This window comes from Meles meles, chromosome 10 (genome assembly GCF_922984935.1).
Source record: "Meles meles chromosome 10, mMelMel3.1 paternal haplotype, whole genome shotgun sequence".
NCBI classification, from domain to species: domain Eukaryota; kingdom Metazoa; phylum Chordata; class Mammalia; order Carnivora; family Mustelidae; genus Meles; species Meles meles.
This window is the reverse complement of record NC_060075.1, coordinates 77,090,068-77,113,819: the sequence shown is the minus strand read 5'-3', so window position 1 is coordinate 77,113,819 and position 23,752 is coordinate 77,090,068. Positions and strand designations below refer to the sequence as shown.

General features: G+C 40.9%; 1 protein-coding gene across 4 annotated transcripts in view; it reads right to left on the bottom strand.

Moving 5' to 3' along the window:
• The window catches only part of LOC123951466 (phosphatidylcholine translocator ABCB4), a 199,187-nt gene that overhangs the window by 155,587 nt on the left and 19,848 nt on the right, over positions 1 to 23,752 (bottom strand). For all 4 annotated transcript variants that reach the window (XM_046020212.1, XM_046020209.1, XM_046020211.1 and 1 more), the window contains 3 exons: positions 10,893 to 10,944; positions 8,725 to 8,916; positions 8,146 to 8,317 (listed from right to left, as the gene is read on the bottom strand). In XM_046020212.1, the coding sequence (XP_045876168.1) occupies positions 8,146 to 8,317; positions 8,725 to 8,916; positions 10,893 to 10,944 (416 nt within the window). The remainder of the gene's footprint in view (positions 1 to 8,145; positions 8,318 to 8,724; positions 8,917 to 10,892; positions 10,945 to 23,752) is intronic.

Sequence of the window (23,752 nt, the reverse complement as noted above, 5' to 3'; positions counted from 1 at the left end):
AGATTTAAGAATGAAACTCATGATGTTGAGTTAACAAATGTGTGACTACTGTGAGGAAACTGTGGTTAATCTGATTGCCTTACGAGCCTGTTATGCAGAAGTTGACAGACCACTGGTAAGACCAGCTGAGATGAGAGCAACTCAGGAAGAATTCTTATAGGAGGCACAAAAGAGGTCAAGAGTAAAAAAAGGAACCTCTTTGATAATGCACCCCGCTGTCTCCCCACCTCCAGCCCCGTCATGCTTAGGCTGACATTTAATGAACATGTGTCCCATGAGAAGGCAGGATTCCTGAATGCACATGCTTGGAAAGGAGGACACTTCTCCTTTTCCCTAGATCCAATGTACCCTTATTCCATCCAACCTATGTACCCTGAGATATCTTAACCCCTTATCCTTAAATACACCCCATGACAACCCTTCAGGGAGGCAGATTTGAGAAATTTTCACCTCCTTGTTTGGCATCCTGTAATAAAACCCTTTCTCTCTGCCACAAAAGTGGTCTCCGTGTTTGGCATGCAGGACATCAGGCAAAGACCCTTGTCCAGTAAAAAGAACGGGTGGGTGAAGGCAATGAACATTAATCAATCATGTCCTATGTGCAAATATGGTGCCGCATGTACCTATCTTTGGTACCCAAAGCAATAACCCAGTTATGCACTAGACCTGCCTGATGTCTCAAAACAACTCAAAGGAAGCAGAATTTGCCACCCCAAACGTGCCCCTTTGGCATATTATTTTCTTGGACTGAAGGCTTAGATCTGTTTTAATTTCGGGTTAATTTCAATACTCCTTCCACCCGCCTCTTTCTCCTCTTCCTTCGAGACTCCACTGGTGGCAAATGTTGGAATTTCTGTTATTGTTCCACAGGTCCCTGAAGCTCTTTCCATCTTCTGTTTCAGAGTTCAGTGAATTCCACAGTCCTCTCTCCAGGTACAGATCCTCATCTGTCATGACCACTCAGGGAGACTGAGACCATCCACCATGACCCCGAGTTTTGCTGTTGTATCCTTCCGTTTCCTCATTTTATTTCATGCTGTTTTTAGACATTCTACTTCACTGCTGATATTGCCTATTTTTTCCTTTTATTTCGAGAGAATGTGTAATTGATTCATGAAGTATTTTTATGGGGGCTGTTTCAAAAATCCATGTCCAATAATTCTAATACGTGATTTATCTCAGTGTGTCAGTTCATTGTTTTTTGTTTCTTGGTTTTTTGGGTTTTTTGTTTTTTCTCATTGAAGCTGTGTTTTCTTGGTTCTTTGTATGGCAAGTGACATTTTACTGTATCCTGGACACTTTGTCTGGTATGTTAGGAGAAACGGTCCTGTTTAAATCTTTAATTTTTAACAAGTGGTTACCTTGTGTGGGCTTAGCCTGAAATTCCTGGCCTACTTTTGTGAGCTGTACTTCCAGTGGCAGTTTCCTGTTCAGAGGCTTTGTGCGTTATTTTGGTTGGCATGGTGTATCTCGAGCTGCTGGCACGCCTAATGGCCTCTGTTTTTGCCACCTGAGGAGTGGAAATGCATTCTAGAAGGTTAGACTACTGACCATCTCTCGCAGTGGAGGCAGTGTGTGGTGGTTCCCCTTGCCTGTGCCCTCTAGCTGCTGCCCTGTCTCTGGGTGGAGAGCGCACTCGTCTGAGGCTGCTTACTGGACAAGGAACCTTGCTGTGACGGGGTTCCTTCCTGTTCCTCATTCCTGTCCTTGTTAGAGAGCAGAGCCTCAGCCTCACAGGGACAAAGAAGCTTCCCAGACTGGGCCACATCTCTTTTTTATCATGGCAGTGTGAGGATTAAAACTGAGGTCTCCAGCAATAAGCCTGTGGCTCCATTTATTAAATAAATAGTATCTGAAGCAATACATAGTTACTAAAAGATTAACTTTCTGTTTTCCTAACTTAACTAGAGCAGACATCAATATATATTAAATAGTTCTTTAATAAATGCTGACATGAAGAGTTTGCCACCTGACTTGCTTGATGTTCCAGTATACAGAAAAATCTATTAACACACAAGATTTTGCCAAGTATTTCAGCTAATAGAGAAATGCTGTTTAACCACCAAGACTATCATTTACACGTTGTTGCTCTCAGTAACAAATTAACCAAGTCCTCAGAACGTCAATTTCTTCCTGTGTTAAATAAAAAAATACCTACATTTCAGAAGGATAATACATGTTTTCCTGACATATTAGATGCTCAATAAATGGTAGTCACTGTTTGTAATATCAAAATAATAGCCATCCTACAGGGTAAAATTTTTACAACTTAATATTTACCATCTGATTTATTTTATGTTAGGCTTGACTATGGTTGGCCCACCAGTATCTTATGTTTTGGCCAAATGAGTTTGTAGTGCTTTCTCTAAGTTGTGGTAAACAAAACAGAAACTACAAACTTGACCAATCTCTACTGCCATGCACTTTTACATCAAATCAATTTAAAATGAACACAGCATCCAGCTTTGAAAGGGAAAATAAGTCTTATAAGATCACCAGAGACCTGTGTGCAGAGGTGGAGAGGGCCAATGATACTCCTTTGCCTTTGTGATTGGGAGAAAAAACTGCAGGCTTGGATATACATGCACAGGGACTAGAAAGTATCTATTTCTTCAAAATTATTTTCATACCAATAGATTTAAACATGTTAAACAATAGAGAACCGTTTATAACACTGACAGAACCATTAAGTCAATTTACAAATTAAATGAAACCTAAAAAAAACCTTAAAAGCAATGTTAGTTGAATGGGACATATGTGTTGTTCAGTGAACTTAAATCTCTGTGAATATGGGATTTTCTACAAAACACACAGCTCTTTAAGAGTTGAGTGTGCCTGGACATCTGGTGGCTCAGTCAGTTAAACATCTGCCTTTGGCTCAGATCATAATCCTGGGGTCCTGGTGTTGAGTCCCACATCAGGCTCCCTGCTCAGCAAGGAGTCCGTTTCTCCCTTGGCCTGCTACTCCCCCTGCTTGCGCTCTCTCCCTCTCTCTCTTTCTCTGACACAGAAATAAATTAAAAAATCTTAAAAAAAAAAAAAAAAAGAGTTGGGTGTACCTTTGGGCTCCTGGGTGGCTCAGTTAGCAAAATACCTGCCTTCAGCTCAGGTCATGATCCCAGAGTCTTGGGACTGAGGCCCCGTGGGTCTCATTGCTCAGCAGGGAACCCATTTCTCCCTCTCCCTCTACCCCTATTCCACTGCCCCTTTCCCCTGCTTGTACTCTCTCCCTTTTGCTTGGCCTCTCTGTCTCTCTCAAGGAAATACATAAAATGTTAAAAAAAAAAAAAAGAGTTAAGCATGCCTTTTATATGAAGTCAGGCGATGAGATATGAGAGCTACTTCTTTCTAGCTCAACCCTTTCTCAAATAAGCATGTGGTCCAGGACACTATCGAGTCCAGACAGGGGTAGGACTTAGGGAGTTGACAGGCACTTATTCCCACTGATTTTGAACAAAGCATTTATGCCTGGGTGGCTCAGTCATTAAGCAGCTGCCTTCAGCCAGGGTCATGATCTGAATGTCCTGGGAGGGAGCCCAGCATCACTCTCTACACAGCGGAAGCCCGCTTCTCCCTTTCCCACTTTCCCTGCTTGTGTTCCCTCTCTTGCTGTGTCTCTCTCTTCAAATAAATAAATAAATCCTTTAAAAACAAACAAACAAATAAATAAATAAATAGAACCAAGTATTAAGGTGCTCCTATAGCTTCGGGACAATTTGGACCACGTCCCCAGGGAGGACCTCATGGAGCTGGCCAGCTAAGGATGGGGCTTTGTTGAAGTTTTCCTGGACATTTCCCTACATAGCTTATTTTAACAAGTAAATCAAAACACACCTAGTTAAAGGTCCAAATAGACCCCACTGTGAGCAAGGAGGAACTCTACAGAGGACAGACCTATGAGAAAAAGCAGCCAAAACACAACAGCAGTGCACACAGCATATACCACAAACGCTTCCTAATGCACCAGACCCTGGACAGTGTATGATCCCTTCTTAATAGAGCATTACTCTGAGGAACAGGAAACCTACAAAATGACAAGATGGAAGAATTCTCCCCAAAAGATCAAGAAGAAACCAGAGCCAGGGAGTTTCTTAGAACAGATGTAAGCAATCTATCTGAACAAGAATTTAGAAAAATAGTCATAAGAATACTAGCTGGGGGGCACCTGAGTGACTCAGTGGGTTAAAGCCTCTGCCTTCAGCTCAGGTCATGATCCCAGGGTCCTGGGATTGAGCCCCACATCAGGGTCTCTGTTCAGCAGGGAGCCTGCTTCCCCCCACCCCCCTGCCTGCCTCTCTGCCGACTTGTGATCTCTGTCAAATAAATAAACAAAATCTTAAAAAAAAAAAAAAGAATACTAGCTGGGCTTGAAAGAAGTATAGAAGACACCATAGAAACACTTGCTGCAGAGATAAAAGACCTAAAAATGAGTCAGGCCAAAATAAAAAATGCTGCAATAAATATTAGAGCTGAAATAATGACATAAAGCTCAAAAAAAAAAAAAACCTGGTAGAAGAGATCAATGAAACTAAAAGCTGGTTCTTTGAAAGAATTAACAAAATTGATAAATTTTTTATAGATTATCAAAAAGAAAAGAGAAAGGACCCAAACGAATAAAATTACAAACAAGAGAGAAGAGATCACAACCAACACTGCAGAAATACAAACAATTATAAAAGAATATTATGAGCACCTCTATGCCAACAAATTGGACAATCAGGAAGATACAGAAAAATTCCTAGAAACATACCAACTACCAAAACTGAAACAGGAAGAAATACAAAACTTGAACAGACCCATAACCAGCAAAGAAACTGAATCAGTAATCAAAAATACCCCAACAAACAAGAGTCTAGGGGCTGATGGTTTCCCAGGGGAATTCTACCAACTATTTAAAAAAGAGTTATTACTTATCCTTCTGAAACTGTTCCAAAATAGAAATTGAAGAAAAACTTTAAAACTCATTCTATGAGGCCAGCATTACCTTGATTCCAAAACCAAACATCCCACTAAAAAGGAGAATTACAGACCAATATCCCTGATGAACATGGATACAAGAATTCTCAACAAGATACTAGCATATTGGATTCAACAGTACAATCAAAGAATTATTCCCCACAATCAAGTGAGATTTATTCCTGGGCTTCAGGGATAGTTCAATATCTGCAAATCAATCAATATGAAAGACCACATGAATATTAGAAAGGATCTGAAGGAAAAAGTAAAACAAGATGGGATCGGGAGGGAGACAAACCATAAGAGACTCTTAATCTCACAAAACAAACTGAGGGTGGCTGGGGGTGGGGGTGGGGGGAGAGGAGAGGGTGGTTGGGTTATGGACATTGGGGAAGGTATGTGCTATGGTGAGTGCTGTGAAGTGTGTAAAGCTGGTGATTCACAGACCTGTACCCCTGGGGCTAATAATATGTTATATGTTAATAAAAAATAAATTTAAAATTAAAAAAATATTAGAAAGGATCCTTTCAATAGGTACAGAAAGCACATTTGACAAAATACAGCATCCTTTCTTGATAAAAACCCTCAAGAAAGTGGGGATAGAAGAACATACCATGACATCAGAAAGGCCATATATGAAAGACCCACAGCTAATATCATCATCAATGGGGAAAAACCAGAAAAACTGGGAGCTTTTCCTCTAAGATCAGGAACACAACAGGGAGGTCCACTCTACCACTGTTGTTCAACATAGTACTGGCAGTCCTAGCCTCAACAATCAGATAACAAAAAGAAATAAAAGGGACCCAAATTGGCCAGGAAGATGTCAAGCTTTCATTATTCATAGGAGACATGATTTTCTCTGTAGAAAACCCAAAAGACTCCACCAAAAAATTGCTAGAACTGATATACAAATTCAGCCAAGTTGCAGGATATAAAATTAACATACAGAAATCTGTTGCTTTTCTATACATAAATAGTGAAGCAATAGAAAGAGAAATCAAGATATCAATCCCATTTACAATTCCACAAAAAACCATAAGATATCTAGGAATAAATTTAATCAAAGAGGTAAAACATCTGTACTGAAAACTATAGAACACCTATTAAAGAAATTGAAGACACAAAGAAATGGAAAAACATTCCAGGAACAGGGATTAGAAAAACAAATATTGTTATAATGTCTGTATTACCCAAAGCAATCTTCACATTGAATGCAATCCTGATCAAAATACCAAAATGCCACCAGTGTTTTTCACAGAACTAGAATAAACAATCCTTACATTTGTATGAAACCAAAAAAGACCCTGAGTAGGCAAAGGAATGTTGAAAAAGAAAAGCAAAGCAGGAGGCATTACAATCCCAGGCTTCAAGCTCTTTACAAAGCTGTAATCATCAAGACAGCATGGCAGGGGTGGCTCGGTGGGTTAAAGCCTCTGCCTTCCGCTCAGGTCATGATCCCAGAGTCTTGGGATCGAGCCCCACATTGGGCTCTCTGCTGTGCAGGGAGCCTGCTTCCTCCTCTTTCTCTGCCTGCCTCTCTGCCTAGTTGTGATTTCTCTCTGTCAAATAAATAAAATATTAAAAAAAAAAAAAGACAGCATGCCACTGGCACAAGAACAGACACATAGATCAGTGGAACAGAATAGAGAGTCCAGAAATGGACCCTCAACTCTATGGGCAAGTAATCCTCAACAAAGCAGGAAAGAATATCCAATGGCAAAAAAAAAGTCTCTGCAACAAACAGTGTTAGGAAAATTGGACAGTCATGTGCAAAAGAATGAAACTGGACCATTTCCTTATGCCACACATGAAAATAGACTCAAAATGGATGAAAGACCCAAATGTGAGACAGGGATCCTTCCAAATCCTCGAGGAGAACACAGGCAGCAAACTGACCTTGGCTGCAGCAACTTCGTATTAGACATGTCTCTGGAGGCAAGGGAAACAAAAGCAAAAATGAAGTACTGGGACTTCATCAAGATAAAAACTTCTGCACAGTGAAGGAAAAAAATCAACAAAACCAAAAGGGAGCCTCTGGAATGGGAGAAGACATTTACAAATGACATATCAGATAAAGGGCTAGTATCCGAATCTATAAAGAACTCATGAAAATAAACAACCAAAAAATAAATAATCCAGTTAAGATGTGGACAAAAGACATGAAAAGATATTTTTCCAAAGAAGACATACAAGTGGCTAAAAGACACATGAAAAAATACTCAGCATCACTCATCATTAGGGAAATACAAGTCCAAAACCACAATGAGATACTATTGGTCAGAATGGCTAAAATTAACAACTCAGGAAACAACAGACATTGGCAAGGATGTAGAGAAAGGAGAACACTTCTGAGCTGTTGGTGGGAGTGCAAACTGGTGCAACCACTCTGGAAAACAGTGTGGAGGTTCCTCAAAAAGTTAAAAATAGTACTATTCCATGATCCAGCAATTGCACTACTAAGTAGGTACCCGAAGGGTACAAAAATACTTATTCGAAGGGGGCATATGCACCCGATGTTTACAGGAGCACTATCAGTAAGAGCCTAATTATAAAGAGCCCAAATGTCCATCTACTGATGAATGGATAAAGGTGTGTTTGTGTGTGTGTGAGTGTGTGTGTGTGTGTGTGTATACACACACACATACATACATACATACATACACTGGAATATTACTCAACCACCTAAAAGAACAAAATCTTATCATTTGCAATGATGTGGATAGAGTTAGAGTGTATTATGCTAAGAGAAATAAGTCAGTCAAAGAAAGACAAATATCATATGATTTCACTCATATATGGAATTTAAGAAACAAACTAAATAAATATAGGGGAAGGGAAGGCAAAATAAAATAAAAACAAAGAGGGAAACAAATCATAAGGGACTTAACTATAGAGAACAAACTGAGAGTTGCTGGGGGGAGGGGAGGGAGGGATGCACTAAATGGGTGATGGGCATTAATAAGGCCACTTGTGCTATAAGTGATAAATCACTAAATTCTACTCCTGAAACCAATATTACACTACACGTTAACTAACTTGAACTTAAATAAAAAAATAATAAAATAAAATAAAACCAAGTATCAAGTATATAGTCTGGGTCACCATGTGATATAAAAACAGCCTTCTACCATGGGGGGGAGGTGTAGTGGGGACAGTATAAAATCTGGATTTACATGCTTTACTCACCTTTGCCCAGATAGCAGCTGACAGTCCAAGAACAGGACTGATGGCCAAGATCACAAGGGTTAGCTTCCAACCACGTGTAAATCCCACTATAAAACCGATGAAAAACGTTGCTATTGACTGAAAGAACATTCCAATTTTGTCACCAATTCCTTCATTGATTTTGGAGACATCACTAAAAGAACAGACAGTGTTAGAAGTAAACATGAGAACTGCGAATTAGAACTGAATCCATTTCGCTATTATGTTCTGAGTGTGGGGCAATTGGTTTCCATCCAGGATTTCGCTCAGAAACTTCCTCAGAAAACATCATGTTGTTGCTCTCCTGCACTGCTCTCAGATGACTTTCTGAGTCTGGCAGGTCTCCCTCATTCATTGCTAGTCATGCAAGTGCCCTCATGCCCTGCCCGGGTGGTGGGGACCAAAGGATGTATGAGGCATGGTTGCTGCTCAGAAGGAATTCAGTCTCATAATGACTTCTGAGTTATGCACTGATATCTCTGAACAGATCTGACAACCTCTCTTTTCATTTAAGGAGGAATAAGAACCGTGTCTAAGTTAAATGTAAGAGCGGGTACTTACTCCGTGAGCCGGGTGTTAAGCTCCCCGACGTCATGCACATCAAACCAGCCAATCTCCTGTCGCATGATAGCGTGAAAAAACTGTTTCCTAATCGTGAGTATCTGTCTTCCAGCAGCCAGGCACCAGAAGGACACCTGGATGTAAGCAGCCACCAGCACTCCAGCCCCGATCCCACTGTAATAATAGGCATACCTGCAAAGCAACGAGAACTCTCCACAGACAATAGTTTTTCAATGGCCACGGTTGTCCCCACAGACAACTCATACATATGTTTTCAGTCACCTAGCTGCCTTACCATCCTTAAATTAGAAGGGGTGGTGACAGGCAGAATTGGTGGGTGGCCTCCAACTGCATCTACACCAATAGAGTGGGGTTGTGGCTTCTGCTTTGGCTCAAACCCCAGCTCTTCACTTTGCTGCTGTATCATCCCGGGCAAGTGGCTTGACCTTCCTAAAGCTCAGTCTTTTAATTTCTTATCTGCAGTGAAACGCAGGTAAGAGTAGGAAGGCAGCAGTGCGTGCCATGCACTTCAGCTAGTGCTGGGCACCCAGTAAGCTTCAGAGGATATGCCCGTTACTAGGAAAGGCTCGTGTGATGCCTTGAAGCATCAGAGCATTGCGAAAGACCTACTGCTGTATTCCTGTCTACTTAGATTGCCTCGGGATGGGTTGATGAGCTCTTTGAGGTGTTTCTGCACATTGGAGAATAGAAAGAAGTGACAGAACCTGTCAGAAAGTGGAGCCCAGAGATGGAAATTGTCCCTTGGCCTTCTGGCAGAACACAGAAGTCAAATAAAAAGTATTTTTACATCATCTGCCCAACCAGCCTTTGTGAGGTACTCTAAAATGCTTAATGAATCAAGTAGCGTGCTTCCCAGTTTAAACTCGAACAATAAAAAATTTGACCATTTTCTAAAACCAGACCCTTGATCATCTAGAAATGGTGAACTTACGTTTCTTTGCTTTGGAGTCTTTATTTTTTTTTTAAAAAAGCAAACAAGTCTTGCACCTTACTAAGCGAGTTCATTTTCAGGTTAAAGACAAATATTCTGAAATGAAATACGGGATTCCAATATTCCTGTCTTTACAAGTTCATTACTTGCCACCCTCCAATAAAAAGGCTGGTACGAGCCACACAGAAGTTATAAAAATGATTATGTAACAACATAATCACGGAGATTACTATTCGCAACAGGGTGTTCAACCTGCAGGCATCTTGGTAAACACATCTCCCCCAGGTTATCCCTTGTGATTACAATGTATTTATCTGGGATGAGGTAATGAGAATACTAAATTATAGTTAATAGACAACTCAATAATTAATTATTATCCAAGTGTTAAGTAACATAGAAAGAAATGGCTCAAAAGAAACCCCACTTAGCAAGCAGAATGCTTAAGGAGTTAATGTATTCTAAACCATCAGTCCACATTAATTCAAACAAAATATATTTATATTTAAGTATTTGTAAGATTACCATAAGACACTTCCATTTTCCTCAATATAAAAAAATGCCTCTCCATAGGAATATTTTCTTCTCATCTTTCAAAATATGATCAAGAATCTCTATTTTCTTCAAATCTAACAGATCATTTACTGGATAATGTGGAATCATTACCTTCTGATTAACCAAATACTACCTTTGGACATTTCTTATAAGCTGTTTTGGGGAACAAACTTCAAGATATATAAATCATTAACAAAAGCTTCCCAGGGTGAATGAAGGTCAGAGGGACTATATTTATCCTGGGATGTTTTATTTCATTGTTTAGAATCTGATGCTGTGTTAAAGAAAAAATTATGTTGACTGATCTCATCATATCTTGACTAAAAAAATCCAGGAAGCAAGCTAATAATTACAAAGTCATTGTAAATATGTGATTCTTAATTTAAGTACATTTTTAAAGAGCCACTTTGAATTCCTTTAATTTCTGTTGTGATATTCTATACTTACAATGCATATATATATCTAATTTAGGCTTTACCTTGACTACAGCTCATATAGCAAATTCATTTCTTAAAAAGTAAAAAAAATTACATTGTATCCTCCTAGAAAACCAACAATGGTATTATTCTCAAAAGTCTGATCCTTTATTATAATTTATACACAAATACAATGCTACAATTGGATACAGAAAAGCTTAACAATAGTAAGGAAAATGTCTAATTACGTGGTCATTTCCGCCTCCAGAATATTGATGAAAGGTGGCTTATTCGGGTTACCTAGATCACCGCAAAACAAACATATGCCATTATGTCTCTTTGTTCTCCATTAAAAATGAGCATGTAAAAATGACTCAAATTTGTGTCACTTAATAATTTACACAAAAATAGGTCAAACTGATGTTCTAACTATGTGTAAGCCTTATGGCATCCATTCAAATTCTTCACTGCTGGCCATGTGCAACCACACACAGACTTAATTCAGTGAAGTTTATTTGCAAGAAGAAAACCACATGTAGGGCACCTGGGTGGCTCATGGGTTAAGCCGCTGCTTTCGGCTCAGGTCATGATCTCAGGGTCCTGGGATCGAGTCCCACATCGGGCTCTCTGCTCAGCAGGGAGCCTGCTTCCCTCTCTCTCTCTCTCTCTCTGCCTGCCTCTCTGCCTACTTGTGCTCTCTCTCTGTCAAATAAATAAATAAAATCTTTAAAAAAAGAAGAAGAAGAAGAAGAAAACCACATGTAATAAGAAGCAGTGTGTCAGCTGGAATACTGGCATCCATGAACTAAAATATTTTATGAAATACTACTCTGAGATGACATAGAGAAAACTCTTTTCTAGGACCTCTATCCTTATAATTAAATACCAGTGCATACTCGACATTAAAGCACTTAGCATTTAAATCTAACACTGCATTTTTCCAGCTTTTATTTTTATTTAAAAAAAAAAACACAAAAGTTTATGTAATAAGCACCACCGAGCTCATCATGCAAGATTAGCAGATGTCATCATTTTAAGACAAGGTACATTAAAACCTCAACACTGCCCACCCAACACACACACACACACACACACACACACACACACACACACCCCTGTTCAATATTTTGGTGTGTATTTTTTCAGTTTCTTTTCTATATGTATGTCTACTCACACATAAATATACACACATGCTTCTTTTAAAAGAAAAATCACAGCCCACAATCAGTGGCCAATTTTCTGTCAATCTGTGTGTATGAACGTGTATCTCCATATTTTCAAAGTTGTGCCTGTTTCAGGTGTTTCCAACTGAAACGGGCAATGCTGTATTACACATACCCACACTGGTATATTATAGAGGAATGTATGGTATATATTTTTATAGGATAAATTATCACAGTCAAGGTTGCTGGACTAATGGGGAAGCACACTTTAAATCCTATAATGATTTCAAAAGTTAGGTCATGAGAGGGCTGCATGCAGAGGAGTCTGATTTTGACAGGCATGGGAAAGAGGAGGAAATGATTTTCTGGCAAAGGGAGCAGTGAGGACGGAAGCCCACAGGATGTTTGAAAAGGGAGGAAGCCAGTTTGGCTGGGGTGTGTTGTGGGGATGGGAGAAGGTGGGTATGTGGCTGGAAAGATTGTCTGGGCCCCACAGGTAATGTGTATCAAACTAATAGTCACTCAGCAGTTTGAGCAGAAGAGGACATGATTAGAGCTGGGGTCTGGGATGACTTACCTGCTAGAACTGCATAAGATTACCTGGACTAGAGAGAGATTGAAGAATGTAAGCTATTACAGTGACTTAAGCACAGAGGGTCTAAACGAGAACAGAAAAGGAGAGTGCCCATAAGATTCAGAAAGAGAGAGGTTACAGGGGCGCCTGGGTGGCTCAGTGGTTTAAGCCGCTGCCTTCAGGTCAGGTCATGATCCCAGGGTCCTGGGATCGAGTCCCGCATCGGGCTCTCTGCTCGGCAGGGAGCCTGCTTCCCTCTCACTAATTCTGCCTGCCTCTCTGCCTACTTGTGATCTCTCTCTGTCAAATAAATAATCTTTAAAAAAAAAAAAAAGAAGTTACAGGTTCTAGCAACTGCTATGCAAACAATCAAGACCTCAAGCCTAAGCATCTGGAGAACGGTGGTATCACGGTGGGAAATAAGAATTGGGGGGGGGGGGGGAGAAAAAAGCAGATCTGGTCAGATGTGAGAAGATTATTGGTTCAGTTCTGAAGAATTTTATTCTGTGGTATCTGTAACATTCAACTGAAGATGTCTAATAACTACTTAGACTCTAGAGCTCCCATTCTGGAAAGAGTTCTGGTCTGAATGATTTAGGAGTCATGTGCTAGAGGCCACAGATAAATTCAGGAAAGAAAAAAGTCATCTCTCCTTACTGGCGAGGACAGGGTAGGGGGGTAAGGAGAAGAGGGTGAGGGAGCACGGGACCCCAGGGAATTTACATTTAGGGGTAATACAGAAAGTAAGAAAGTAATAGAAAGATGCAGAGATGACGGCTCAAAGCACATAGCCTAGAACTTTTTGCTCCGTATTGCCTTCAGTAAGGCAAGAATACATGTGTCTGGATGGATTTTTTAAAATCAGCTATGAGATTGCTCCTGCTCTGTATTTTCAAGGACAAAATATTAAATAGTTATCTGGATGAGGATTTTTCTCCACATGAAAAAAAGATCTCCACATAAGATCTTCTAAGACAGGAGTCTTAGAAAATCTCTCATTAGGGATTTTCAATCTTTTCCATCTAGCCAGCAAATGCTTCTAATTGGTATTCACTGTTGCTAGCGTGTATTAATACCAAAGCAAGACAAACTTTCAAATCTAACTCTAAATCTGTCTATTCATTGCTGCTACCAGTTTTCTCAATTCTAGAGGTAAGGAACAAAGAGAATTTAAACAAATGGTGGCTTCTAGGTCCATAGTCACTTTAGACTGCTCGAAAAGCAAGAAATTATGTTAAAGGTCAAAACTGACTCCTTCATGTTTTTGTACAACACATACATACACTCACACACATGTATATATAATATCATAAAATAAAGATATGTATGGGGGGGGCGCCTGGGTGGCTCAGCGGGTTAAAGCTGCTGCCTTCGGCTCAGGTCATGATCCCGGATTCCTGGGATCGAGCCCCGCATCGGGCTCTCTGCTTGATGGGGAGCCTGCTTCTCTTCCTCTCTCTCTCTGCCTGCCTCTGCCTACTTGTGATCTCTGTCTGTCAAATAAATAAATAAAATCTTTAAAAAAAATAAATAAACATATGTATGTAAATATGTATCTCTCATATATGTGTATGTGTATGAATATACATACAGAAATGCAGTCATCAGACTCTAACTTCAGCACCCAGTGCCTTCAACTTGTGTTTCAGCTGCATCAAACTGTGCTAGTCAGAAAAACAACGAGGCATTCAAATCCTCTGACAGAGATAATTGCTACTGACCAATGAAATAACAATGTTACATTCTCTGGACGCCCTCCAATCAACTTTTCTTTTCCTCCAATCGAATCTTATTAATCAAAAGTGCTCTGGCCCAGAGATTTTCCCTGCCTCTATGAGCGTCTCACAAAACACTCATCCTTAGTTAGGCATGCCTTCACGATGTCAAAACTTTAAAAAGATTTATTTTGGAGAGAGCAAGTGAGCATGTGCGTAAGTGGAGGGATGGGCAGAGGGAGAGAATCTTCAAGTGGACACCACACTGAGTGCAGAGCCTGACACGAGGCTGGATCCCACGACCCTGAGATCATGACCCAAGCCAAAACCAAGAGCTGGACGCTCAAGTGACTGAGCCACCCACGTGCCTCACAGAATCAAAACTTTCAAGCTGAAATGACCTGAGAAACCATATGGTCCAGTTACTTTTTACGTGTATGGATTTCAAGGGTTACTGCCCAATCCAATAATTATAAGGAAGAATGTTTAAATAGTATCCAAAAATTAATACTGTTTTTTTCAGTAGGAAAAGCCAGAAACTCTCTATATAACATGTGTATGTATACACACCTAACAATATCAACCAAATAATGAGTACAGGAAAGCCAAAGATTTAAGTGCACCTTTTGTTTTAATAAAATACTTGCTTATCGTTTCTCGGCCTTTTGGCTAAGATCAAGTGTAATAAAATACTTGCTTAGACTCTTGACCACTTTCTCCTCCTCTGGCTTCCAGAACCTCCTTCTCCTGGTTCCTCCATGACTGTGATGCCTTTTAGTGTCATTCACTGATTTCTCATGTTCTCCCTCTCCCTACAAGCCGGTGTTTCCCACACCTCCATGCACACTCCCAGGGTGACCTCAACCACTTCCACAGCTGTAGGGATTCCCGTATCTGGACAGGATCTATTCAAATCCTCTCCTTCCTCAGGGTCAGTGCTCTGGTTCAGGATCCCATCATCCCATTCCTCTACTCTAATGAGAGATCCTAACTTGTTTTTCTACTCAATCAGGTCTTCACATTGTCATCAGATTTTATTTTTGCCAACAAAAATATAACCATGCTGGGGCGCCTGAGTGGCTCAGTTGGTTAAGTGTCTGACTCTTGATTTGGGCTCAGGTCATGATCTCAGGGTTGTGGGGTTGAGCACTGCATTAGGCTCCACAATGGGTGTGGAGTCTACTTGAGATGCTCTCTCTCCCTCTCCCTCTGTCCCTCCCTCTCCCATGCTCTTGCTCTGTCAAATATATATGTATGTATATGTATATATATATATACACACACACACACACGCACACACACAGCATGTGTGTGTGTGTGTACTGCTTGCATGAATAGCCTTCAATGACAGTCACTGCATCAAGGATAAAGTCCAAGATCTGTGACATGTCATATTAGCACCTTTTCAACCTTGTCACAATATATCTGACAGGATAACATTTTTGAAAGGTCAATGAATGATTTTCCAAACACTTCCTTTACCCCCACACCTTTCTCATTTCAGCACTAGGGCACTGTGCTGTCACTGTCTGGAGGGAAGTTTGCTGTAGCATTAAAAAAAAAAAAATAATGTCTGAGTTTTTTCTTGGTTTCTCTGCTCCTGAAGCATTTGCCCTTGGGGACTGGAGAGTACACATCCCTGACTAAGTATTTTGATTAAATGTCATTAGGCTGAGCTCCACCCTTTGAAACTGAAGAATATTTTCCACACCCTGAGAAAGATTCAGCCGAGAAGTGATGACAACTTTCTTCCTCCAAGTTTCTATTCATTCTCCTTTCTCTACCAGTAATGCCTTTTACATTTTTCCCCCTTCTGATAACGATTCCTTCTCCATGAATATGTTCGAATAAGACCACATCTCAAATGGCTTACTCCTAGTAGAGTGACTCACATTGTCAGAGAACTCCAGAGTAACCAACACATGACTCAATTTACTAAGTCAATACTAGAACTATGGGGATCAATATCTATCTCCGCCTCCCATGCCCACTGGCATGGCCCTTGCATAATGGACTCCCTTAGTCTTCTTTGTCTCCTCAGTACCTTGCCCTACCTGCTGTAACCTAGCTTGTCCCAAAGGTTTACAAGTGGTTTCACAAAGCCACCACACATGCAGACGACTGCGCAAAATATTCCATCCAATCATTCTATTTTGTATATAAGTGCCTCATATAAGATTCAAAAGATAGACTAAACCAGTACCTTACTGCCCAAGCAAGACTTCAAAGAAACCACAGCTGAGTAGTGCCCACCACCATGACCAAAGACTCTGCTATTTAAGGATCACACTACATTGCATTTTTATCTGACACAAATATCTCAGTATGTTTCATAATTTTACCTACTGAACACTTAAGAACATTATGAATAAAAGTATGAGACATAAATACGCTTGCAATTTTCCTAAGGGAAAAGGAGAGTGTATTATGAGTGATTTTCAGAACCCATCTGCCACAGAGCTTCCATGTTAGGCACTATCAGACACCGGGGACACAACCTAGCATGAGAAATCCATTTTGTTCTCATCTTCTTGGATTTCTGCACAAACAGGAAATGCTTTTACTTTCAGGCCTGAACATCCAATGCTGAAATTTCTAAGATAGTTTTTCCCAGGAACTTCCTCTCTCCCTGCCCTCCCGATGCCTTTCTTCCCACTTGACAAGCTGTAATAAACAAGTAATCCAATAAATCCACAAGATAATTTTTAAGTAATAAATCTTGTTGAGACAAGCAGTAATGCTGTAGTGACTTTCAGGTGGGTTAGAGACAAAAGGTCTTTCTGAGAGAGAAGTGAAAGTTAAGAAGCCCTTACAGAGAGATGGGCAGTTTCCGCAACACCCCAAGCCAGGAAGAAGATGGGAACACTCAGAGAACAGAGAGAAGGCTGGTGCAGGAGACTGATGGGCAGGAGGGGGCAAGGTCATGTGAGCCATACTGGCCAGTGAAAGGAGTTTCTATTCACTCCATGCAACAGAAAACCACTGGGAGAGCTGTGACCTGATTTGGGTTTGCAAAAGCTCACAGCGACAGCTTGTGAAGAACTGGATGCAGCTGGGCAACAGTGGGGTTAGGAAGTTAGAGTCACATTGGCAGGGACGAGGATGGCCCCGCGCACAGGTTGCAGCCAGAGATATTTCTGGTGGGCTCTATGCGGAGTGAGCTCAGCACTGTGGCGGGTGGTAGACACCCGCGGACAATTAGCAGAGATCCTGGCTCTGAGCTCCCTCCCACCTCTTTCAACCAAGGAAGGCTCTCCATGAAGAAGACGTTCCATGAGAGACATTATATACCCAGTGGTGGTGGGAGGCAGTGTGATTAGATGAGCCACAAGGGGCATTCTAGCTCAAGAACACTAGGAGCCCAGTCCTTCCAGTCTTCCTGTGCAGGAAGCTCCATCAACCACATGCAAGCAGAATTTGGGGCTTTTACCTGGATGAGCAATCCCTCCAGCACTGGCCCAGGCTACAGCCTGCCGCTCAGTGAGGCTGGGCTTAGTGCAGGGGACAGGTGGCTCCAGGAGCCACACTCTCCTCAGGTGTGCTTTCTTCACACCCCTGGCCTGAGGAGCTACATCTCATGGCTTCCCTGCCTGACATACCTATAAGCAAATGTACAGGATGTCATCATAGAGAAAACACCAAGTGAAAAACTGTCTACCACAATTTTTGGTAGAGTTTGAAACCACTAGTAGTAGAGTTGGCAAAATATCAGACTAAAAGGTAGCTCTGAAAACTGGCAAGCAATTCCATTGTATTTACATGGTTTCAACTTCCTTGGTCTTGCCTTCTATAGCTATAAAATTATGGGTTTGGGCCAAGTTCTAGGCCTCTTTTTGCCTACAAAATCCCAGGATTCAATCTTTCATTAGGTTCATTCCATTATTTAAGGATCTGAAATAGGTCAAATATCATCTACATATCTTTTTTTATGTTGTCTTTATTGTAAATTGTAGAGATGACATGGTAGCTAATCTACTTTTTGGCTTGAAAAGCATTCTCCTAATAATAACAACAAAAAAATCTGGCTACATTTTACCACTATTCTAGAAATACTAGCCATACCTTTAACATTAATACAAACTTCAAAAACTGTCACGTTGAAAGTATACTTCCAAATATGTTATCAATATTGGATACACAATTTTCCAGAAATTGAGCTCTAAGAATTTTTCTAGTGAGATGGTTAGGGACAGAGGAAAGCCTTGAGCAAATGCAAGAAAATAGATCCATTATGGAAATTTTTAGGAAATACTTAGAATACAAATATTATCTATATCATTCTACTTTGGAGCATACAAAATGCTGGCCTTGAGGGCACACGGGGCAATGTTTTCTTTGTGTACATCAAAGTCTTGAAACCCACACTCAAGGTCTGTACATGATTTATTCACTCATAGTTAAAGAAGCAAAATACAGATGATGTTGTGAGGATAATTTTACAGATCGTTTTGATGTTCTTCACAAGTTTTAGAGCAGGGGAATGGAAATGATAAATAAAATGATAAATAGGAAAGTGAGCTCTTTCCACATTTCCCCTTTTTGTCTGAATTATGAAATTATACTAGATTTTGAGTGACTCACGTTTTCTCCATTCCTTGGCCACCAGTGTGGAGGAGACAAAATAGAGCCAACCAGAATATAGTTATGGAGAAAGAAAAAAGCCATCATTGTGGGTGTATCATAAATGGAAGCATTAGAGACAATAAGTAATCAAGTGTGTATTGAATGAGTACCTCTGGCTGATAACCACCACAAGGCATGGAAAATACCTTCCATATCCCTTAATTTCTGGATCAGCATGTTATCTTTAGCATTTTCCTTTCTGTGTGTCCCTCTGTCTCCTCCAGTGTGTGGGCTTGGGACCAGTCTGCCTGGGCTTGAATCCTCATTACCATCTCTACGACCAGAGGCAATTTAAATTTACTCAACCCTCTGGACCCCTTTCCTAATCTGTCAAGAATAAAGGAGTCCATACATGTAATGTACTAAGAAGAGCGCCCACACATCTTAAATGCTCAGTAAACGTCAGTTTTAGTTATTGCAAATGATGGAGTCTTTTCTCAAGGCTTAAGGCTCTCACTCTTTCTATGTTTCTCTACATCCTATCCCGGGAGGTTTAACATCCCTTCCACCCAAATACTGTCAACTCTCTAGCCCTTTTCTGAAGGCCAAGATTCAGTCTTATTTCTTCAACTGCCTGGCTGTCACTTACAGTTGTACCCCACCTGTCACCTTCAACACATGTCTAAAATCACAATCATCTTTATCTGGGCATTTCCAGAAAGCAGTCAGTCTCCTAAGGAAGATGAGAACTCACAGAATATCACAGAAATTCAGCAGTGGTTAAGTTTTGTTCAGCAAAGTTGTCCAACAAGACCAGAGAGTTCCCTAGGCCTGAATCATCAGAGATTTTCAGGCAAGGGCAAATTCTAAAAACAAGATAAAGACAGATGGGAGTAGGGTGTCAAGAAATCAGGTCTACAACAAAAAGAGCAGGACAAAGGTCCACGTCTGATTATCAGGACAAGACATTGGCAGAAAAGAACGACATCTTGCAGGGGTTTACTGTAGCAGCAGAGAAGGATCTGCTCACTTTAAGTTTTTAGAGCTGTCTGGTTAAATCCAATGTTTACTGTAAAACTCTCAGGCTTTAAAAGCCTTAGCAAATCCAAGTCTCCTCTACACAAGGAATACTTCTTGTCCAACAAGAAGGTTCTGGTCCTTAGTCTACCCCCATGGAGAGGTAATGAGGTTTTACAGTGGGAGGGCAAAAGAAGAAAGGTCAGAGTGTCAGGGTCCTGGGAGTCCAGTAGACTGGCTCTGCCTCCAGAAACATCAGGGAGCTCATTTGCTCTCATCTCTAGGCCCAGCATCAAAGCCTTTGAGGCTGTCCCCACAAATGATTTGATATCTGGAAATGGGAATCTGCAGACACGCAGGTGAGCAACAGGGAACTGAGTGTCCCTGACGAAAAATTGCAGTAGAGATTGCACACTGCTTTTGAGAACACATGGAAGGATTTATAGCAGGGTGGTGGCAATAAGGGGTGGTGCTGAGAGAAGGATATTAACTTATTTTTTCCTCAATATTTATTTTAGAGGAATTTCACTTGTTATTTAGAACATGTTTATTTTGTGCAGGAGAGAGGTACGATGCTGATCAAATCTGGTTATCACCTCCTCTTGGACCTCTCCCATGATTCCTACATATGGAGTCAGGGGCCCTTCTCATTTCCCAGGTATTTTTTTTTTAATATTTTATTTATTTGACAGAGAGAAATCACAACCAGGCAGAAAGGCAGGCAGAGAGAGAGAGAGGAGGAAGCAGGCTCCCCCAGAGCAGAGAGTCCGATGTGGGGCTCGATCCCAGAACCCTGGGATCATGACCTGAGCCGAAGGCAGAGGCTTTAACCCACTGAGCCACCCAGGTGCCCCTCCCAGGTATTTTGTATATCTCTGGATCACAGCACTAATACCCACATTCGTGGGTTCATGCATTCATTCCTCTCACTCCACTAAGTCTCTTGGGGGGTGGGAATGAATACTTAGGACATGTACTGTGCCTGGCATGTGGAACAGTTTAGCACAAATTTACAGACTGAACAATTGAAGATAATAACCCCCCATTCAGTGCCTGACCTCAGGGACTGGTGATCCTTTACTGGAAAGTCAGAAGGTAAATACTTTAGGCTTTGGAGACCATATGGTCTCTGTCACAACAATTCTACTGCACCAGAGGGGTGTGAAAGAAGCCACCAAAAATATGCAAATGAATGGGCATAGCTGTATTCTATTAAAGTTTTATTTGCAGACACTGAAATTTCAATTTTATATAATTATCCTGTGTCACAAAATATTATTCTTTTCTTTTTTCCCCCCAATGATTTAAAAATAGAAAACCAAAAAAAATAAATAAATAAAAATAAAAATAGAAAACCATCCTTTAGCTCACAAGCAGTACAAAATTAGGCAACAGGGGTGCCTGGGTGGCTCAGTGGGTTAAGCCTCTGCCTTTGGCTCAGGTCATGATCTTAGGATCCTGGGATTGAGCCCTGCATTGGGCTCTCTGCTCAGCAGGGAGTCTTCTTCCCCCTCTCTCTCTGCCTGCCTCTCTGCCTACTGGTAATCTCTCTCTCTGTCAAATAAATAAATAAAATCTTAAATATATATATATATATATATATATATATATATATATAAAATCTTGGGCACCTAGGTGGCTCAGTGGATTAAACTGCTGCCTTTGGCTCAGGTCACGATCTCAGGGTCCTGGGATCGAGCCCTGCATCGGGCTCTCTGCTCAGCGGGGAGCCTGCTTCCCTCTCTCTCTCTCTGCCTGCCTCTCTGCCTACTTGTGATCTCTGTCAAATAAATAAATAAAATCTTTAAAAAAAAATAGGCAACAGTCCAGATTTGACCCCTGCGCCATCGTTTGAGGACCTTGCCTTCTCAGAAAGGCATGGCTAGTGGTTCACAGTTACTAAGGAAATGCTGCTGAAATGTACAATTATCCACATCTCTAACAGGGACTGAGTAACTCTAGGTATGTCTCAAGCTTTAAACAATATAAAAATTAAGTGTCACAGAGTTCTGTAAAGATGAAATGATACAAAGAACCACATCATCATTGCAAGTTATGTAGGTTTTCTGTGAAGAACATGGAAGCATGAGTTTACTTGACATGACCATGGTAATGACCATTTACTGAGTGCTTTTTATGAAGTAGGCCCTGTGCTTTGAGCCTTAAATGATGAATCCATTTAATTTTCACAACCACTGCATGAAATATGTTCTACATAGAAATATGTTCTATGTAAAAGAACATAAAAAATTCAACATTTTTATAGACAAGGAAATTAGAGTATGAAGAAATCCCCCAAAGCTCAAAACTAAAAAATGGTGAAGGTAGGGGGGCTTATGGCCAGGCAGTCCAACTCCATAGCCTGCTTCCTAACAGTTAAATATGGTACCTCCTAAGAGCCTGATAGAAGCACAGTTTGAAGCTTTCCCAAGATTAGAAGAGTGAGCTAAAGGGGGAGTACTGGCAAGAAATGCAACGTCAACTACAACCCCAGCTGGAAACCACGTGCAGGCATCTATGAAGGAGCCTGCTGTGACCAGCCTATGCAGCCATTCTCCAGTCTGGGAGACTGATCAGTAGGCAGACACGCAGGCCTCTCAGGGAGCTAGTCTCTGCACCTGGACCACTGTCTGGGAACTCATGCATGCTCATTAGATAAATGAGTGTGACTACTGTCCATCTCAACATACCTGCAGGAGGTAGACATAGTCGTGATTAGTACTCCCACTCAAAGAAATCTATTATCTTTTCATAAAGTAAGAGATAATATCTGGGTAATGGAAATATAGTGTATAAAAATCTTGGGGCGCCTGAGTGGCTCAGTGGGTTAAAGCCTCTGCCTTCGGCTCAGGTCATGATCTCAGGGTCCTGGGATCGAGTCCCAGGTCAGGCTCTCTGCTCAGCGGGGAGCCTGCTTCCTCCTCTCTCTCTGCCTGCCTCTCTGCCTACTTGTGATCTTTCTCTGTGTGTCAAATAAATAAATAAAATCTTTAAAAAATCTTAATGCAGTTTTTTTTTTAAAAAAGACCACTGGACATTACAGTAGTTAAGAATCAGCATGGGCACAGATGGGGGTATCTGGGTGGCTCAGTGGGTTAAGTGTCTGTCTTCAGTTCAGATTATGATCCCAGGGTCATGGGGCTGAGTCCCACATCGGGCTCCCTGCTCAGCGGGAAATCTGCTTCTCCCTCTACCCTCCTCTTGTATGCTCTCTCTCTCAAAAAAAATAAATAAAATAAAATAAAATAAAATCTTAAACCAAAACGAATGGGCACAGATGTACATGTAAGATCTGCTGGGCTACCAGAGTACTAAAGATTTGATTCTTCCAGTGTAATATGTTAGGAGAACTAACTCCAAAGAATATTGCCAGATACAACATGCAGAGGAACCAATAAACCTAGCACTGTGAACTTCCTTTGGGTGAATGGTATAAAAGAAAGGGGCCAATTCCAAGGTGGTACATCTTCTGGCAGCTCCTTCTGAATGCCATAAAGGGACATAATAAATACACAGGAATTTTACCTAGCTCAAACATACTCTAAAATCTTCTGGCCCAACTCCTATCTGCATTCACAGAACTCAAGTAAGCCAGCCTCAAGGTAAACAATGCATTCTTCAGAATTACAAAAATGGGGTTCCTAGGACCACTGACATGTATCAAAGGATCTACAAATACCCCAAATCAGTATGCATATTTATACACACATTTTTGGGGAAAAGATTCATAACATTCGGGGCGCCTGGGTGGCTCAGTGGGTTAAGCCGCTGCCTTCGGCTCAGGTCATGATCTCAGGGTTCTGGGATCGAGCCCCGCATTGGGCTCTCTGCTCAGCAGGGAGCCTGCTTCCTCCTCTCTCTCTGCCTGCCTCTCTGCCTACTTGTGATCTCTCTCTCTCTGTCAAATAAATAAATAAAATCTTAAAAAAAAATAAAAAAAAGATTCATAACATTCGTCAGAGACTAAAAATTGAAAAAGCTATGTGAATATCCATGTATCATTAAATGTATTCTTAAACAGACATTTTCAAAAGCTCTATCACTTGAGCACACACCAGGCTGTAAGCCTTTGGGAA